Here is a 20,552-nt window from a genome sequence, read left to right as displayed (position 1 = left end):
GACAGGATTTTTCACAAGAAGATAAGGAATGTGCATCATAATAAAATGCATTAGCACATTATCAGAAGGGTCTGCACGAACGGAGAAGAAAAGTCAGAATTTAACTGTGTTGGCCAGTTCTGGTTTGCCTTGGTTCCTAAATGTAAAGAATTTTTGATTGTTACTTCATTTTTGGTTTGACTCTTTCTGTAAGAACAGCTTATAAATTTACTGTCTGGTTCTGTGTTTTTTATGGGCTCAAAGTAATACCTTTTCATCCATCCTGTGTGCTGCTAGCGTTAGTCAGCATGCCCGTGAGGTTTGTCCTTTGTAGGCGGCGCTGTCACTTTGTCTATTCTTCTCCCAGAAAGCTTAAATCCTACTGTATATCGCAAGGGTAGGACGCGGGTTACCTCTGAAGTTCAAGGTATTTCATATACCGAAGGAGGTAAGAATTCAGTTGCTGATAGCTCTGTTCCCGAGGAGGAAACGTGTGCACCGTGCTGGATCGGTTACTTTTGAGGAGTCTGTAACAGCAGTGGCTGGGTGAAGGCTTGTCACGGGCCGGTTGGTTTTGTTTAGCTGGGATCTCGTACAGCACGCTCAGAGGTATGTTGCAGGAGCACGTAATACAAGGAAAAATCCGTCACGTTATTAGACACAAACGCCTGGCCTGTTTTGGGAATCCCTGTGGTCTCCTGACCACAACGTGCAGGAATCGGAGTGAATTCCTAGTCTCTGTTCGCCTTGTTTCACGCGCTCTTCCCTCAGCATCTGCCGCTGTCAGTGGCTAGTGGAGATACAGGCCTCTAGTCTGCCCCCGTACCCTCGTTTTTATAAAAACTGTCCCACAGTAACGCTTGGAATGACCTCGGAGTACTTCAAGGTGTTTTTTCCAGCTGCCGTTTAACTCTCCAAACTCAAGCAGGGCCGTGGAGTACAAGGCGAGTGTTGGTGTGCGGGGAGCTGAGTGCGTGCATTGCTGTGCCTGGGTACAGCTGACGGATTAAACAAACCTTGAAGCTCACTGGCCGGTTCTGTTTCAGCTGTATCACTGTTTAAGAAGAGGTAAAGCGTGTGTGTGTGATGCCCAGAGTACAGTCTAGGCTTGGAAATGTAGCTTAAAAGATGTTTTATGCAAAGAGTATTCTAGAAATCGTATGTACAGCGAGGGGAGGGAGGGACTGATATTGTGCCCTTTTAAAAATGTATGATAACTTTCTAAAAATTGTCGACTCTAATTGTCTTAAATATATTGTGCAGTAAATGGGATGATGCTGTTTGTTTCCTGGCTTTTGGCTCCTGGCTCATGTAGCAGTTGACTTTTAGCCTCTAAATGTCTTCCATTTTTGTGGGATTGATCTTTTTTTGCCTATTAAGCTAGTCTTCAAACAGGATTATTAAGAAACAATTTTTTTCAATCTCTTGCTGCTACAGAAGCAGTCCCTTGTAAATGCTAACGTTGAACTTCAGTGGCGAGGTAAACTTAGTCAGCAAAACTATAAAAATATCCTTTTAAAAGAAGGCAGACTGCACCTTATCTTTGATCACAACTTAATATAGTGTCTCTGAATTATGTGCCTCTGTCAAAGCAAAATTAAATCTTTGGAGGTAAAATTCAATGTTAACTTCAGAATATTTCAATTTCCTCCTACTGCCCTCTGACAAACATGCATGATATGTGAATTGTATTGTTTTAAATATCTCATAAGGGCTAGCTCTAGTGTAACCAGGGGGCGATCGTTTCAGCTGATGGAATCACAGCTGCCCTAAGATGCCTTTTTGGTTTAACATTTGGGATCTTCTCTCCAAATAGTACTGTTCTTATCACACTTCTGCACTTTAGTGTCGTGGTCTGATTTTATTTTATTTTATTTTTTAATTAATCCTTAATGGTACAGTCACACATCTCTTAAACCGAGAAAAAAACAAAACAAAAAAAAAAAAACTGAAACCAAACCCCACAACAATGCACTGAACAGACCAACAAATCCTGTTGCGAGCGACTTTGATATTTAATGCACCTCTGAAGGTCGGGAGGAACAGCCGCCTGTCATCTTGCTGTTCTTGCTCTCTCTGAGGATGGTTACCTTATTTTTGAACCCTTGCTTGTTACCTAGGCAATCCTACTGAAACAGGCTTGTGGGGTCTTCTTGAAATTCGTTAGATTCTTGGCTACTTCTGTCTTAAATCCACAAAGTCTTTCACTTAATACAGGGGACACAGAAAGGGCGAAGGGACTTCCGTGGTTAGGAGGGGAATTTGTAAGGCATGTTGTATGTATTGCAGCGGCGCTGGGCAGCCTCACATCAGCTGTAACTTCACTCAGCACTGTGCAAATAGATATCTAAGAGTTTCTCCCTTAGACCATAAAAGACAAAAGTGGAGAAGAAATAACCTATATGAATGGGTTATGATCTTACTGATGTGTACCCTTGAAATGTTGAAGATGATGTGAAAGAGAGAAGAGGAAAAGATCTTCCACCCCCCCCCCTTTTCTGCAGGTTCACAGGCGATTGCTCCCAAGCTTTGCTGGAATGAATCAAACCTCCAAAGAAGCCACGGCTTAGAATGCAGAACCCGTGCCATAGTGCTTGCTACTTGATCTTGTGTGGGTGGCTCTCTGAACCAGCCGCAGTCACTGCCTTTATTCATTGTTCAGGAGCTTTGAGAAACAACTGGGCTTGAGCTCCAAAATGAGTAACAGGATCTTGCTGGGAGCAGAGTTATTTGTTGTTATTTAGAATTTGTGGCTTTAATGTTTATTACTACTAAATCTGAGTGTTCCTGCTGTCCTAAATGTAGATAGCCTGCTATGAAGCTGAGGTTTTGCTGTTGGGGAAAACAGAACAGTACTCTTAAATACTTTCTTCTGCCTCAAAGTTTTGGTCCATTGATTGGTTTCTTGGAACTTTACTATCTTCATTTGGTTAGTCTTTAAATGTGGGTCTTGTCTATGATACCTATTGTGATCTGGAGCTATGACATCTCATAATGTAGTCTATAAAACATTCACAAATGGTTTTGAGTATAATTCTAGAAGTCTAGTAGTTGTCTATAAGGCATCACTGAGGGACTGAACAACCATGGCGTGTTCAGTTTGTACTGGGGACACCTGGATAAAAATTGATGCTGCAGCTTGAAAGTGCTGATGAAAAATAGTACTCGCTTTATGTTGGATGTCAGTAGGAGTAATCACCTCTTGCTGCTCCCTCCTTAGAAAAATACTCTCTTCCATCTGAACATCACCTTGAAAGTCATGGGATAAAATCTGAAGTCAGTGGGAGTTTTCTGTGAATGCCAGAGGTGTGAAGACTTTCTCTGATAGTCTTGCCTTAGAAAAATTATGTATGTGTTTTTTGTGTGTGTGTTTGTAGCATTTCAGAGGAGTCAAGATTTTCACTGATAGTGTTGTCTTCTAAAAAATAAGATATATTTTCTTGTGTGTATGTTTGCTCGTGGATGGCTGTTCAGTGCCATGGGTTTTGTAGATGGGGCTGCTGTTGCAGGATATGTTCTAGACTTGCGCTACTGTTTTCTAGTTGGACTTTCTGCAGCATACGTTTTTGGTTTGGGCCTGGGTATGTGGCAACCCAGAGGTTCAGCAGTTGCTACAGTGCTCTCCTCTCTGCCTGTCTCCTGTGATTCTGAAAAACAGCACCAAGAGCATGTTTCTTCCGCTGTGGCATCACTTAAAGATCATTATCCTGAGGATGCATTGTATCTATTTATAGTTAATGTTATTAATAGAAGAAAGGAAGAATGTTCTTTTTATGTAAAAGCAAGGCTGAATCTTAATTGTTAGACCTAATGTTCATAAGAAAGGCTATCAGATGCTTTTATTGTGGCAATCCAGTGCTCTGTTTATGTGGAACGTGCTTCCAAGAGTTGCTGGACTGCAGCCTAGCTACACTGTGTGGGAGCCTTCCCACAGGACTCATGTTGGTGCTACGGTGTAGACGAGGGAGCGTTGGTTCATACGTACCTCTGGTAATGTCATAGCCCTCTCCTGGGAGGAAATGATCAGCGGGATGGAATTGTTGCTCAGTATTGGCAGATGTTATCTCACTACTATGAAACACTAATCAGCTTACCAGGAGGCTCTGGTTTCTCATCCCTCAGCTGACGGGGTAGGGAGGAAGGAGAAGTAATCCAATTGAATTGGAAATGCAGGCTTGACTTTGCTTCTCATGTCACCTCTCAAACCATAATAAAGGGAGAAGCACTCGGGAAGCAGGACCATCTCATTTCATTTGTGCAGTGTCAGGGTAATGGTGTCCAGTTCCCAGCTGGTTGCATATAATGTGGTACCTCAGAACCAAGTGTTTTGAGGAATGAATGCATCACTGCTGTTTCCTGGTCACAGGCAGAGTGGGTAAAATGATGGACTGTTAAAGAACAAGGCAATTTCTTGTTGCAAAGGATGTTTTAATGTTTTGGAGAGAGAAATGAGCTGGGGTCTGCTTTTTACCCACCCTCTGTTTGTGTACAAGGATGACTTTTATCTTTGTGGTACTTTGAGAATGAAGGAAGAGATTCTACCAGAGTGTTTTGGGAGACGATGACAATTCGGAGGTCTATAACAGATCTGCGCACTAGGATGGCTTAAAAAACTGGGAGCTTTTGCTCCAGTAAGCGCTGGTGCATATTGCTTTTCCAGTAAGCATCTTCCAAATGTACAAGCACTGTGTCTTCATGGCTGAGTGAAATGAAAGCTCTGTAAGCTTTAAAATGCAATTTTGCTGTGTAACACAATGGTGCTAAGTTCTGTTCATGGGTCTTTCACCAGAAGTAGTTGGCATAGAGCTGCCTCGGTAACACACGAATTAACTGCAGCAGTGTTAGGAAAGGAACTGGGTTCCGTTTCTCTCATGTGATCTCATAAATAGAGTTCTTGTCTAAAAACTAATAAAGGATGAAGATATTTGAATTGGGTCAGTTGATATCTCAGCCGATGGGATTTTATTATTGTTTATGGAAAACACAAACTGAATCTGTAGGACAGGTATGTATACAGGGTCTGTGCTTGGAACTGTAGAAAATGGAAGCACACGAGATGGGGTACAGAACCTTGCTATGTTGGATTTTTAAAATCGCCTTTTAGAGTAAGACTAATTGGTTTAAAAAGTGCCCATAGGTGGTAGATGTGTTCTAGAGCATAAAGATATGCCTTTTATTAACCTCTGTGGGATATTCATTTTCAACTCCTTTTCAAGTATTTTAAAAACCAGATTTAAATATAATACCTTGTTCTCTGTTTTCAGAAATGAGTAAAGCTTGCAGCCTGACGTAATATGCTGATGGCATTCTGCGCTGCATCGGGATCGATCGGTCAAGAAGGTGTGATGCCTAGAAATCTCTTGTCAGATTCTCCTGAAATGGCATCCGAGATCTCTCCAAAGCATGCGCTCGGGAGCACGGAGAGCGGTGGCAGCATGGAGAACCGTGGAAGCCAAGCTAAATGCAGAAATCTTGCCTTGGTAAGTGTTTAATGAGCCTTATGCTTAGTGATACATGTTACATTAGTAGCTTTGTTTACCTCGTGGGATTTTTTTTTTTTTATTACTAAGCGTTGCTTTTTGCCATTTCTAGTCCTAAGTGGTTGCTTGTGGTCTTTTTCGTTAACAAACTGCAAGGCCAGAAATAACTACTCGGATTTGGTACAAGAGTTTGTTATTCTGGTCTGATTGTCTCTGAGAGCTGGGAGAGTGCTCCTCTCTGGCCATTCCTCCTCGAGAACTGGGAAAAGCAGTAAGGAGCAGACATTCCACTGGGCAGCTCGGTGCGACCACCCGCGTGTGGTGCACAGTTTGGTGCCCATCTCTGCTCTCGCTTTAAGTAGCTCGTAAAGGAACATAAGGATAGTGTTGGTTCTATACACTCTCTTTTGCTTAAGCTCCTTGTTGACACTGCTGAATGAAGGTCTCGGCTTATTCTACCTTCAGGTAATTAGGTGAGTAACAAATACGTCACCATAAACAAAGCTGTCTTCACATTAGTGCATATGAGTGTGTGGCTATTTAAATAGCGTGTGAGTAATTGAGGGAGTAGGATGCACTTCTGCATTTTTCCAATTAGCGGGATGATTCAGACAATGAACTCAACAGTACTGTTTGTACTGTGACAGGCTAAGCCTAGAAAGCAGGTATGGTTCCCTGCATTTTTTTTTTTTTTTAATCATCACAACCATTTGAAAAACATCCATTTTTAATTGAACAAAGTGCACTCCGGAAACATGCTTTCCCTAAATGGGAATCTGAATCTCAATCTTGCCTTAAACATGAAATTAACCTTTCCATATCTTTCCCTCTGTCCTCCCTGCCAGCTTCCTTTTAGTGAAGTAGTTTGTTGCTGTGAAAGAGTAAGTGATGAAGATAAGTTGGCAAGTCGAGACCTGTATTTATCTATATACCTCAGAAATTCTCAGTGGTTTGTGCTACTTTGTGAGCTTTTTGGCAACTCGGGTGGTTCTAAAGATATTCTGTCTTGGTTGTTTCTAGCAAAAATATAACTCGGTTAATATTCTGCTATATCCTTAAGGCAGCTTGTGTTGCTAGTGAAAACACAAAACCAGTATTACTAAATTTAGTCCCTTAACTGTTTCTGATCTGCTCTAGAAAAAAAGCTGTGAAGGGTCAGGGTGGAGGAGGTTGAGAGAGTAGCCAAGTGCACCATTTAGACTCAGGTATTTAGAGTATGTTGTTTATGTTATGAAAACTGATAGGATCTTAGCGAATTACAGTGGAAATTGCACTTTGTTAAAGAAATACAACTTAATTTTATGTGGAATTACATGTTAATTTTATGTTTGACTCCATTTTTCCAGGTTATCAAACTAGTAGCCAATCGTGTTTCCATGGGTTTTATTCTTAGCTGCAGTAGCTGGCATGAGACTGGTTATTTGAAAAAAAAAAAAAAATCAGTATTGAATAGTGAGGCTATGTATAAATCCATATGTTTGTAGAGTCTCATCCTGAGTCTGCTGTGTCAGAAAATGACATAGATTCCCGTAGTCTAACTGGATCTTGCCATGTGATAACCCGTATGATGATGCATCAGCTGGAATTGGAATCCCCTCCTACTGTGTAATGCAGTAATTTATAGACAGAGTAAAAGCTGGCTGCAGGTTTAGGCAATTCCCATCAGACCTGTGCATCAGCAGGAGAAGTTCCTGAAGCCTTTGTCTGAGTTTGTGCATGAAGAAACTGAAGCATGTACCGACAAGTTTAATTCTGGTGCCACGGATCCCCTTCCATGACTCTTCTTCCAGCAGTGTAGTAAGCAGACAACTGGCATGCGTGCAATAACAGGCTGGGGAATGGAAACTCTTTTCAATAAAGGCATAATTTCAGTTTCTGAGTTTGAGGGGGGGGTCTATGGTGAACTCAATATGAAGGAGATTTTGGGCAATTGTAATTGGGGAAATAGCACTCGAGTCTTTAGTGCTGCTCAGATCTTTCCTTTTTGTGAGCTGATGTAAGAAAACAGTATTGTTCCACTGACAGATACCTTTTATCTATTCAACACTGAAACAGGCTTTAGAAAACCTCAGGCTAAAGAGCAATATTATTCAAATAATTGTATTTCTACATGCTTGTGTAATTGTGTATTAAAAGTAGGAATTTCTTTTTTCTTTTTTTTTTTTTTCCACAGTGCGCTAAGCATCAGGGGATTCGTAAGAGGAAAAGCTAGTTGTTAGAACATGCTCCTAGAGACCTGATCTTTGTGCTTCAGTAGTTTTGCTGTAAAGGTTCAGAAGATGCAAGAGTTTTGATGGCCTAGTGAGAGGGAGGGGATGGGTAACTTTGTGTAGACAAGTAATTCCATTTTAGACCTAAATTCTGAGAGAAAGGGAAGAAGGGACAGATTTTTCAAGCACACCAGACCGTCTTAACTCTGAAACAGAAGCAACTACAGACTTACCTGCCTCCTCATTTATTGCTTTTCTGGGTCTGTTCACCTAGAGACACAACAAGGAAGGTCAGGGTTGACTTTGAATTTCTTTTTTAATGGCCTTGCAGAGTTAAAAAGTGTAGCAGTGTTGTTTATTTTTACGACAGGCCTGTACTGCTGCAGGCTTCTTCCTACTCGGTTACAAAAAAAAAAAAAGGGGGCTCTTAAGCTTCTCGGAGTCCAACTACATTAGTCACTAAATATAACCTTTGTATTGCATCTGTGGAATTCAAACAAACCTCGGGATGCGATAATAGAGACAAACACTTGGACCGTCTTTAGCCTGTGCTGAGTGCTTGGAGCTGCTGCGGCTGACTGTTGGCTGTGTCTGCGCTGGCATTACTTGCTGCGGAACTGGTTGTCAGTTTAGGAACGACTAGGAGATGGACATGAATTGCCATGTGCCAGAAAGGTCTTAAAATTCTGTGTGTGTGTGATTCTTGCCAGTCCGCTGTTGTCAGTTCCATTTAATTTTGTCAGATTTCTCAGCTTCTTACCTACACAATGGTGCTTTTAGTTAATCTTTGACAATTGCAGGCCTTAAAGCCCAATTTATTTTTTTAAATGGGAAACAAGGGGCTGATGTCCTGTCTTGACTGCAGTAGAGTTTCCCATATAAATGATAGATGTTTGAGTCTGGATTTATGCTGTGAAATCTGTCACAGCAGCTGAAGAGTACAAGAGCCTACATTTAAATGGGAGGAATATTTGCCTTGATATTTTCATCTCATGCCAACTTTTGAAACCATAGAATTTCTTATATAGGAGGACATGAATTTGCACATATATTATGGTTTCTTTTTAATGAAGGTGGTATCCACACTTATGCTTGGCAAAAGGATGAGACAAGTGTCCCTTCTTGATACACAGAATGAGTTGCACTATCCAAAGGGGAAGGTAAAAAAACCCACCCTGTTCTGCCTGGCAATTCTGACTTCCAAAACCCATTCTTGAATGACACTCCCTGGTATGAAGTATAAGAATTAACTTGCAGTGAAATACACTTGCAGCAATTTAAGGACACTTAATTCAGAGATAAAACTAGGTCTCAGCTTTTTTTGAAGCCATTTGTCTTGTTCCGTTGACCGAATAGGCACAGACTGACTACGTAAAGCCAATCCTTCTTTTTCAAGTGCTTTACTCTGGTAATTGTACCGTCTATCTATTCTCAGCCATGAGTAACTGCTTCAGTTTCCAGGTGTGAGTAACATGCCAGGACAGTGGTATCGCCTACAAAAATCATGTCAGAAGGTGCTGGTTGTACCTGAAGCGAGCTGTACTACTTGGAACTGCACTAGTAATAAGCTGTGTCAGGGCCTTGGATCTGTTGATGTGACTTCAGTACCTACCTTCTGTATCTGAACGTGTCTTACTGAGTGATAGGTTTGAGGGATAATGAGTTCTTGTTACTCTCAAGGGATCGTGCTGTGGGTTTTTTGTTTTGTTTTAATTTTATTTTATTTTTGCCTTTGGTTCAGACAGATCCTTGGTTAATGCCACTGTTCATCACCGCTCTTTTTGGGGCAGTGGTGACCTCGAGAATTTGGTCGAGTGACTATCTCTTTTGGTTACTAATCAAATGGCTTAAATTAGCAGATGGCCATGATTCTAAAGACACCTTGCCTTGCTTATTCTGTTTGTTAACAAGCTTCCTCTGTGGCTCTAACAAGACCTGATACCCAGTCACTGAAGATGGTTTGTCACTAACAAATGCCTTTTACAGTACAGGTGACACTTTGAACATTGGGTACATACACAAGAAGAGCAAGTATCTTCTGAGTAGTTTGAGGTGGCTCACTATCTTATTTCTCACACTCAGCCATTTAACTGAGGGTTGACCTGGTTATTTTGTAGTCATGATGTCTCTTGGAGCCTAAATATTAGTTGCTATGACCTTTATAATTTTTGGATCATTCAAATGCAACAGAGCTGGTTTTCTAAGTGCACTGCATTACTGCCTCTTTGCCCCAGCCTCTCTGAAGAGGTCCTGGGATTCCAGTGTGATTTTAGGAGTTACTGCAAAAGGACAGACTGTGTGTCTGTTAGCCCGCTGCCACCCTTTCTCTCACAGTTTGAGTGCACAGTCTTGTGATGCTGAGCTGCACTTCAGGTACATTCAAGGGAAAGTCCTGAAAGAGACTCCTTTCATAAAATTAAGGTGTTTTTCCCCCTTGATCCTGATACTCTGCAGGTTTTACTGTACTACAAGGGCTTTCGCTGTGTCCAAATACTTTGGTAAGTAACAATACACAAAAAAAGGAGAAGAATTTTTATGACCGTTTGATGCTTTCCGTGGATACAGCTGTCTTTGGGCAGGTGGAAGCCATTCCTTACAGGGTGTGGAGAGAGCTATGTTATGCTTCATTCACTTTAAACTGATATTAAGTGTGACTTGAAAGCAAGTATGCCTTAGAAAAATAAGAGTCATTGTTCCTACCAGCAGGGCAAGAAGCGGAGAGGAAGAGGGGCTTGAAGTCGGCTTGCTTTGGGCCATGAGTATAGAACTAAGGTAAAAAGCCTGACTCCTAACAAGAAGTGACCTTGCTGTAAAATGTGCTGGTGAGAATGTGCATAGAACAGAAATTACCCTCAGGATCTATAAACTACATCATTCCGCTTCGAAGCGGCATCTGGTAGATAGAGATTATTCCAGCAGGTGGGCAGCTGTGCTCCCTAGCCCTCACTGACAGGCGTTCCTGAACTTCCAAAGCAGTTGCTTTGTATGGCACTACTTTTCTACTTTCTTTTTCAAGGGATAGTTGGATGAGCGTTTTTGTAATGTGAGAGCCAATTTTCACTTCTCTTGCCTTTAGTGCACATAGTGGTCAACACTTTATATATAAAAATGCAATCAGGGCTGTGACTGCCTGCCGCCCAGTAAAACATAACGTTCCCTGTTTTAAAACATAACATTCTCTATTCTTCCAGCATTGGGGTGTAGCTAAACTCTCAGTGCTCTTCGCTTTGTCCTGGACCCAGCCCAGCTTGGCCGCATCCTTTCCAAAGTTCAGCGACTGCATCTGAACTCTGTGTTCCAAACGAGGATGTGCTGTTATTTCATCACCCAGGTTAATATATCCCAGAACAGCATTTGCGTACCTGAACAGCCCTCTCTTTCCTCTTTACGGCACTTTAACTGATCTGCAACTCCTGTCTTGTATTGCCGTTTAGATGTTGTTCATCACTCTATATTTACGTGTCTTTCAACTGAATTGCGTCTTGTGGATTACCAGCGCACTTCCATGGGTCGTGAAGGTCTCATTCTGTCCTACCTAGTTCTTGCAGCAACATCTTCCAGCATAAGGGCATCAACAGATACTAAGTGAGTTGTCTGCTGTTGCTAGTGAAGTATCAGATAATAGAGGTGTAGGAATGAATCTGCTCAGGACTTGTCTTGTTTCATTATACAATTTACAATCCATCATGCTATTTCTCAAAAACAAGTCTCTCCCCTGTGACCCCGGTTCCATAGGTACCTTCAGTAACTTCATCTAGGCATAGTTTCCTTGTTCAGCTCGGAGTGTATTTTTGGAGACCATGTAATAAAGCCTTCAAGTCAAGCCTTATCATGCCTCGTGCTTATGCCCATTGGCCAAGCCAGTAACCCTCTTGTGAGAAATGAGATTGGGGTAAAATTATTTGAATTTTATAAAAAGCGTTTAGTGGCTTGTGCCTGAAACATCTCCCAATTTTTCTCAATGTTGTTCTAACATAGAAATTAAAGGGAAGAGGAAATTGTAAGACGATCAGACTAACTTTGATGACGAAAGAGATGTCTTCAGAGTTCAAGTAGATCTTGCATTGCTTTAGCTTGCTCTTTTAAAAGTAGGCTAGGAGTAATTTAATCAGTTTATGACTTCAGTTCGTCTAGTTTATTTTTTTTAAATATTTCTAGATCATTTGTTTCCTCACTTATGACCTATTGATTATATGCTTTGCTAACTATTATGAAGCACACAGGTACAATTATGTTAATAAACTGAAGAAAAGAACATTCAGTATTATAGTCGTCTTCACCAAATGAGATGGTATTATCAAAATTATCAGATAGTGTGTCGTAAAGGAAGTACTTTTTGACATAGCACACAATTAAACTATGGAACTCATTCCCACAGAATGTTGTGAATGCCAGCCATTTAAATGGGCTTAAACAATAAGATGAATTCATGCTAGAAAAGCTCATTAAGGGCTATTAAGTACACAGATGCGGATGCAACTGGGAAGTCCTTAAGCCATGTATTGCTGGAAACTGGAAGAATGCAGGGAAAAAACATACAAATCCATCCAATTTACAGCAGTGCTCTTCCCAACCCCGTTCCCCTGTCCTGTGTGTTACTGGTGGCTGAAAGCAGGGTGCTAGGCTGAATGGACTTGGTCTGATCCTGAGTGGTAGTCCTTGTTCTTATCTGTAATTCACTTGCTTCCGACTTAAGCGATGCAGGGGTATGAGCCATTCTCTTTTCCTTTTCTATAAATATAATCAGAGGTGCTTGCCTTTTTCTTCTGTGCTGAAGCTTTTGTACCTGTTCTGATGCTGTTCCTGCATGCAGGGCTTTTTTTTTATTCCCACCCTTTCTTTTTACTAATAGAACTGCCTGCCTTGTTCTTAACAGGCTAAGGACTAAGTGGTGCTACATTGGTCTCTTTCTACTGCATATTAGAATAGTTTGCTCCCCTTACGTTTTTTTGAGAAGCATCCAGTCATTTCTCTCCCGTGGAGCTGTGCCTATTAATTCTTTGGCACCATCAAGTGATTTATCAAATCAGATGTCATGCTGGTATTTTGCTAACTGAAGTTTAGTTTTCTAGCAGTTTTTAGAAGAATTATTTAATTATTTATTTTAGCCACTGCAGATGTCTTGGGATTTCCCCTGCTGTTCCGTTTCTGCCAAAGCTGTGCTGGTCTTAAGATTCTAGGTCTGGATGTGATATTAAGATTTTTCTTCAGATCCATGTGAAAAATCGTGGGCCTCTGATATTAAGTCACTGTTTTGGACAGGTAGGAAAGGGATCTTTTCTATGAAATAGATTCTGTTCTTTTTTCTTTTTTTTTTTTTCCTGTTTCTTTTTTTCCTCTTTTATACCAAATACCGTCATAACAGACTCCTTCCTGTTTGGGATAAGCAGGAAATGTTTGACTGTGCAGGGATCTAAAATATTAATGCCAGCTGAGCAGACTCAGTTATTTCAGCTGTTTGCATCCAAAATTTCTTCTGTCCAAGCAGTCTCTTTAATCCTCAGCTAAGGCACAATTTTCAAGTTTCAAATTTAATCTTGTCTTTTGACCGTAGCTTTAAAGTCCATAATGTTAGGTGCAGGTGAGATTTAGTTTTGTGTATTACGTGTAGGGAGTTGGTGGAAAGTATAATAACTTATATATAACGTTATATATATATACACGAGATATATATAATATATATATATATATATATCTCGTTATATATAACGAGAGGAATAACTCGAGTGACTGAAAAGACTCTGCTTTGACCGTTAAAAACCCAGATTGTTCAAGGAGACAGGAGGCCTGGAAAACCAGCCCAGAAAGAATATGAACTCTTCCACTACTTGGAGTATGTGGGAAATAAATTAATTAGAAATAGACTTGGTAACCTTAGTTAAAACGGGCATCAGTTAACCATGACAAAATTCCTTACATCTTTTTCAGAAAGCTCTATTATAATATAAGTAATACAGGTGAGCATTTAATAATATACCACTGTTTTCAGACCAGTAGTAAAGCAAGTCACTGCTTGTACTTTAGATCTCAGAGCTCCTTTGGTTTGACCAGTTTAAGTAGATTTATCTTCACTGTGCTTCTGTGTCTGAAATGGGATTATTTCCTTGTCTAGCAAACTGAAACATGGCTTGCCTGAGGGAATTTCTAGCCAGGCTGGATGCCTTGCATCCCAGTATGGTGACCTGCCGTAATGCTGCCTAATCTCTAGAACTGTGCTTTTTTTTTTTTTCTTTTTTTTTTTTTCCCCTCCTGAGGAAGTGTGACATTGGTCATCTTGAAGGAAAACAGCATGAGGAAAGAGATCAAAGTGCTAACTGAGATGAGGTTGGCCTTTTTAAATCTAGGTATGCCAGTTACTATATGGAATTGCAAAGGGGTGATTAGTCATTTCCGATCCTTCACCTAACGGGAAACTGCTCGCTTGGGTAAGATCCGTGAGGGATGGTAAGTCAGGCAGGGCTCTGCTGACCGACCCTCCTGCACATCTTACCTGACGTGGAAAAGCACTCGGTCTTGTAGCACAAAAACAGATAGAAGGAAGGCCTTCTGAAAGCCTTGCTTCAATCCACGTGCTCTTTTGCTCAGCTCTTAACCAAATGAGTTAAGCTCACGTGGGAGCAGTTGTTCTTTAAAGTGAACAAAGTGTGGTGCAGTCGCTTCTATACCGTGCCGCAGTCTGGCTCTGCTGCCACCATGAACTTCTTAAACACAACCCCCTTTTTTTTCCCCTTTGCCTGCGGAAGTCTGGCTCTTGCAATGAGCTCACCCGCAACAAAAGCTCCTTGGAGCCTTGTTCAGCTCCAGCCAGGGCCTACCTAACAACGGCTCCTTTCCTGTCATTCTCTCGCCTACTAGACATAGCAGCCTTATGAGTATTTGGGTGGGGAAGGAAGGAGATTGCAACATCCATTAAGAAGTTTAAAAAAAAAAAAAAAAAAAAAAAAAGGAAGGTTTGTCTGTCTCTCGCTTTTCAAATGCAGCTGTAAAAAACTTTCCTTGGCCTTTGAAAACTGAGCTCTGCCATGTAGTGGGTGCAAGCTGTGGAATACGTCAGCCTTTGAAGTTAGGCCTTTAAATAGGCAATTGCAAATGGCATCCAAATTTAAACTTTTGTAGCAGTTTTGCTGCAAGCTGGAATAGGCTACTTCTTATTCTGACAGTGCACTGTGGATGGTGAGGCTAAGTTACGAATACCCACACCTCTGTATGTCTTTCCCAGCCATCAAACCATGCTCACCCTGGCGACAATAGATCTGAATCTCCAGAAATGTAGCTGCATCATGAGCCTCTTGTTGAAACCAACTTTATATTTCCTTGCAAAGCTTCAGTCTTCTGTTTTAACAGAAAACTCTGCCGGCTGTGACTGAACACTGCAGTGTTCACATGATTGCAGCCACAGATAAGCAAACCTGTCCTGAAGTGGCTGAATAAGAGCGGCTGAAAGGCAACTGTCTCCTGGTTTTCATTCATTTATTTACAGGGAAAAAACAGGCTACACAGGAGAAGGCAACTAAGAGCCCTGAAGCATTTATTTTCTCATTTGTAGTGTGTTGAGTGCTTAGAGACTACCTGCCACTTGGTACAATGCGGCACTTCATAGTTCTTAATCTATAGGCATTACTTTTCTACAGGGGTATATTGTTTTTATTTTTAATGCTGGGGACAGGGATAAAAGCTTTGTTTGCGCAAGGAGTTGAATTAATGGGTAGAGCTGCACATCTTTTTTTTTTTTTTTTCTATCCTAATGTACTGTAAGATGATCTGAACAGGCACGGTGAGTTTGAAGCAAGTTGTGCTGCCTCAGCAAGAACATGTCTACCTCTTGGATATTTGCACTGCGTATTTTTGTGTATTTACCTAAATTCCCCTGATCCACCATTGAGAAGTAGCCTTGTTACCTTACCTGCACGCGCAGTGAGATATCCTTGGAGAAGTGAAGAGTACAGATGATAAATGAAACTGCCTTGCTTTGCTGGTGCCGCCTTGTCAAGTTACTGATGGCGAAGTTTCCAGTATATGCCCGGTGGGAGAGAAATTCAATCCAGAAGAGGGAAAACATCACTTAATTTTCAACAATACTTAGTTACATTCCAGAACTTACACAGCTCTCTTGGGAAATATCTTTCCTGTATCCATTGTCTTAACATACTGTCTTTCCTAATCATCCTTTGTCACCTCCAAGCTTCTGGAAAAGTGAGTGTTTCCCAGGGTGTAGGTGGAGGGAGGAGAGTTTACGCGTTGCTGCCTACCTTCTCATTGTGATGTTGTGTTAATCAAGTTAATCAAGAGCAGTGACTCATAGAAAATGAAGACTGGATAATTCAAGTGATTATTTATCACTTCTGTGGTCTACAGGTTTATTTCCTGCTGGAGAAAATAGCCCAAGGCACTTTCTTGCTACAGAACACATCTTCGTATTTATTTAAAATTTTTCTTTTCTGTAACTCAAAGGTCAAAAGCTTCAGAAATTCTCTCCCTCCATATTATTCTTTGTAATCTACCGTGTAACTCTGATTAACTCAGAGGTTGCAGAGGTAGAGCCAGATTTCAGCTCCAGCTCTGCCTCTAGAAGCAAAGTCCCACTTTGTTCTAGAACAAAAAGGGAATCAACGCCTTCGTTGGCCTGTCCTAAATGCCCCCTGTCCCTCCCATGCTGCTCCCAAGCCTTGTCCCTGACCTGACACAGCAACTGAAACACCTTACTCCAGTTTAGAGCCCGAAGAAGCGTCTTAATCCTTGTAAAGGCGCAGGTGTGGAGTGGGGTTTGCTTTTTGGTCTGCTTTTATGATCTTTTATCAATTTGTTCTTTCCAACTGTCCCGGTTTGTCCCATTGTCAAATGGATGCTTGTCTGCTGAACGGTACTTCAAAGGATGAAATACCAGTTGCTGTTCTTTGGTCAAAACTAATGCACTGTAAACTCCTGGCTTGCTTTTTTTTTTTTTTTTTTTCCTCTCTTGCATTGTAGTGGCTGCATGCCATGTCTGGGAAGGGACGAAACACCAAGCAGGAGGTGCTTCTACTGTGACTGCTACTTCTTTCGTGTTGCCCTTTTCAGCCTTCGAAAAAGGGTGCTGTGTTTGCTATCAGTGTGCTTACTTGTACTCACCTGTAGGGTGTTAATCTTTCTGGCTTTTTTTCTTTTTTTCCCCCCTCATAGGATGATGAGAGTCTGAAACACTTAACTCACGAAGAGCAGGATGTTCTCATGTTCTTTGAGGAAACCATAGATGCCTTAGAAGATGACTTGGAGGAGTCGGTCCTACGTGACAGCGGCATCCACTGTCAGTCTCCAAGGTCAACGGAAGAAAATGTGTCCAGTCATTCAGAGACTGAAGATATCATCGACTTAGTACAGTCAACACCTGAGAGCAGTGACCACGAAGGCCCTCCTAGCAGAGATGCAGAACCAGGTAGTAGTCTTGCTTGAAAGTGTGATTTTCCCTTTGACCTAGCCCTGACATACTCCAGTTCTCAATAGAAACAGCTAAAGAAATTCCATACCTTCCTTACTATGTCAACATGAATCTGTTACACATCAGGAGCTCTAAGGACTGTGATTGACTTGGGATTTCTGAAATTCTTGCTGTTACTGTAACTGTTTTTTTTCTCATGGAGGTCATGCATATGATTAAGTTGTTGGATTGCTATTTCAGTGCCCCGCCGGGTGACTGAGTTGTAACAGAACTGAGTATTATGCAGAGTCATCACAGCAAGGCAGACTTGTGCTTATCCATGTGTTCACGCTCTGCTTCTCTCCAAGACCTCTTAAGACTTTCTCAAAGAGTTTTAAGATAGCAAATTGTTTGTAGTGTTACTTCGTGTGGGACTGAAAGGCACGTGATCCTATCAATAAGTTTGTGACGAGGTAGTACATGGCATATTGTTTTTTCACCCTGTAGAGTTTCTTCTCTCTGTTTTCAGGGAATGGATTTATCAGCTGGTACATACAGTGGGATGTAATGTGTCCTCCCCTGGCTGTTATAATAAATAAGAATTGCATAACTGACAGAAAAAAATTAGCCGTTGAAACACAGTAAAGCAGATGGTGAATGAATGGCAGAAAGAGATCTTCTAGTGAATGCATTGTATATATGGTGATTTGAACTATAGCATCGCCTACAAGATGCCATTGCTGGGAGTTCAGTTATAGTTTCTTCTGGCAATGTGGGCTGAGTTTGAATTAGGAAGTTTGGGGGAGGGGAGTACTGATGCCTGCTAATCCTAGGTGAAAGAAAGCCTTGTATTCTGCTCATTGTATTGTATTCTGACATTATTGCTGCTTTGTCTTTTTTAAGTGTCAGATGCTTCCCGGAGCACCGAGAGCCCTAAGCCAGCTGTACCTGCTGATCTTCCCCCATGCCCCCCGGTACCACCGCCATCGATGTCTGAGACGCTTCCCCTTCCTCCTCCACCTCCTCCTCCAGTGCAGCACCCAAAACTGCTTCGCTCTATCCCCACCCCGCTCATCATAGCCCAGAAGATGTCTGAGCAGCAGACAGAGAGCAGGGCGCGTTTCCCTAGTGCCCTCAAGGAAGGGAATTCGGACAGGAAGAAAACCCCTGTAGCCAACGGTAACTATTCTGCAGCTCTGAAGCACCCTCCTGCACCTGCACCCAAACTGCACCGGTTCCCGAGCAACATCAACATAACAAATGTCAGTGGCAAAGAATTCAATGAGACTATTTCAAAAGCAGCCGTTAACGTCCAGGAGCGGAAAGCTCAGGTGCTGGCCAACATCAATGGAGGAGCTTTTCTGGCACCTGATCTGGAGGAGAAGCTGCAGAAAAATGATTTCTTGTCACGTAACAGAAGTTCTTCCTTAAGGGATCTTTCCTCTGAGCAAACGCGATACGAGGCCCTGACAAAACTTGGCCTAGTTAAGGGAAAGCCAGCTCAGGACCAAGTGGACCATGCCCCAAGCACTCAGCAGCTTGATGTGCAACCCAAACGGGCAGACGCTGTTCCCAATGGATATCAAAACATCCACGAGATTTTAAAAAGCGAGCCCAGCCCTTTCCTTCCTATGGGCAAAACTGTAACAATCAAACCAGAGGTAGCCCTTGCTGCTAACAAGGTCAGCAGCGTGCAGCAGAACACACCAAAAACTTTTAATGATTACAAACAACCTAGTCTAAACCTGGATATGAGGAGGAGGTCAGGTTCGCTGCCTAGACCTTCAGGATTTCGATCCCAAGGGATAACGGTAAAGTTTTCTGGCCGCGGCTCAACAGAAGAAGCGAGGAGAGAGGCACTTCGGAAACTGGGGCTACTGAAGGAGACTGCGTAATTTGGATGGGAATGTTTTGGCAACTTGGGGGGATGTCGTAGCGTGGCTTTGTGCTAGAATTGTCCCAACAGGATTGGGATCAAACAAACTGGAAGAAGAAAGGGGAAGGTCTCTGTTTCTGACAAGCTGAGGAGGTACTAGATGCTGTGGAATGACCTCTCGTGTTCATCCCAGAAGGACTGGCACCATGCGTGGTCATGGACAGTGGTGGGTTTCAGCTCTCCTTCCTACAGGGATACTCATCTGTTGCTCTTTGTGACTAAGAGGAATTTTATTTAAGTAATGCTGAACTGTAGCAGGCAGCGTCTTGTTAATGAAGTGTACAGAGCAGTATTGTTGTACATAGCAAACCGAATGGCGAATCTGCCTTTTGCTCTTTCTGAAGCCAAAAATGAGAGCTCCGTTTGTCTTGCCCACACGTGTGTGTCTGTTCACGGGAGCTCGAGATAACGTCAAAACTGAAATTTCTGACCAGTGTGACACGCTTTTTTTTTTTTGTTGTTGTTGTTGTCTGTATTATCTGGCCTGGCTTCGTTCCCTGCCAGTGGTGGAGTCTTCTGCTTCCTTGCCCTGTCCCCGCTCGACTCAAGACTGCACAGAGGCTGGTTTCTGCTTTGACCTTCTCTTTGAGAGAGCAGCCCGAGCTCTGAGTGGGTGACTGCATCGCTCTGCTGCTTCACTTGAAGTCTCGCCTTTCTTCCCAGCCACCTGCTTCTTGGTCACGCTCCAGCAACCTCCGTGTCCAGTGACAGGCACCGGAGAAGCCTCAAGGATACGCACCACATGCCGGTTTTCGCACTGACAGCCAAAGAGTCTCCTGACAATCTGTGACCCCAACCTTCTGTACCAGTGACGACCCTCGAGCAGAGAAGCCATAGAAACAAATCAACTTTATACCAAATGCGAGAACCTTCTGTCAAAAGTCTTACCTTTTACGTTAGGGTTCCTGGGAAGAAACTGTTACTTTTTTGACCAATAGCTGTACTACCCTGAATAGTTGTAAGTTCTGTTACTTCTAAAAAAAACTGTCGCTTGATCTTCCTGTAGTTTTGACGGCCCCAATAATCCTCTGTTCGCAGCCTCGGGTGGTTCTGCCCTGCCAATGCGTAACACAAGTTACAGCCAAAAATTCCTGCGGGCGAAGTGGAGTTAGAGGAGAGCGCTGTGTGTGTAAGAGCACGTCACTCCTGAATGGTCCAAGTTGGCGTTATTTTGCCTTTGTTCAATAGACACGCTTTTAAAGATGGTCTCAAAAGTATATTTGTATGTTGGTATGATTTATTTTTTTTTAATATGGCAAAGCTGCTCTTCCACGTTAAAACTCCCTTCTCTTTTTTTGTACACCTGAAAACATCAAGAATAGCCATTTTAAAATCAAATGCCAAACCCTCTAAATTTCTTGTTATTCCTGCGTGTTTAAGAGTTCTCAGTGTTTTGTTGGTTGTTTTTTTTTTTTTTTTTCTAAAGGGAAAAAACTCACTTATTCTCTGCACTTTCTAAAGCCTCGAGCAACCCCCTCTTTTTCCCAAGTGGCTGAGTAATAGACCTTGGAGAGGAGGAGGGGAGCGGCTATAATAGAAACCGACACACCCTT

General features: G+C 42.1%; 1 protein-coding gene across 1 annotated transcript; it reads left to right on the top strand.

The window, feature by feature from the left end:
- Positions 1-5,279: 5,279 nt before the first annotated feature.
- On the top strand, positions 5,280-18,958 carry PROSER2 (proline and serine rich 2). Its single transcript, XM_074144243.1, has 3 exons — positions 5,280-5,459; positions 16,829-17,081; positions 17,967-18,958. The coding sequence occupies exons 1-3, from the start codon at positions 5,280-5,282 to the stop codon at positions 18,956-18,958; spliced, it is 1,425 nt and encodes a 474-aa protein (XP_074000344.1).
- Positions 18,959-20,552: the final 1,594 nt, after the last annotated feature.

The sequence above is a fragment of the Numenius arquata genome, chromosome 2 (assembly GCF_964106895.1).
Source record: "Numenius arquata chromosome 2, bNumArq3.hap1.1, whole genome shotgun sequence".
NCBI classification, from domain to species: Eukaryota; Metazoa; Chordata; class Aves; order Charadriiformes; family Scolopacidae; genus Numenius; species Numenius arquata.
Note: the sequence above shows the minus strand (reverse complement) of the source record. Positions and strands in the feature narration are given on the sequence as shown.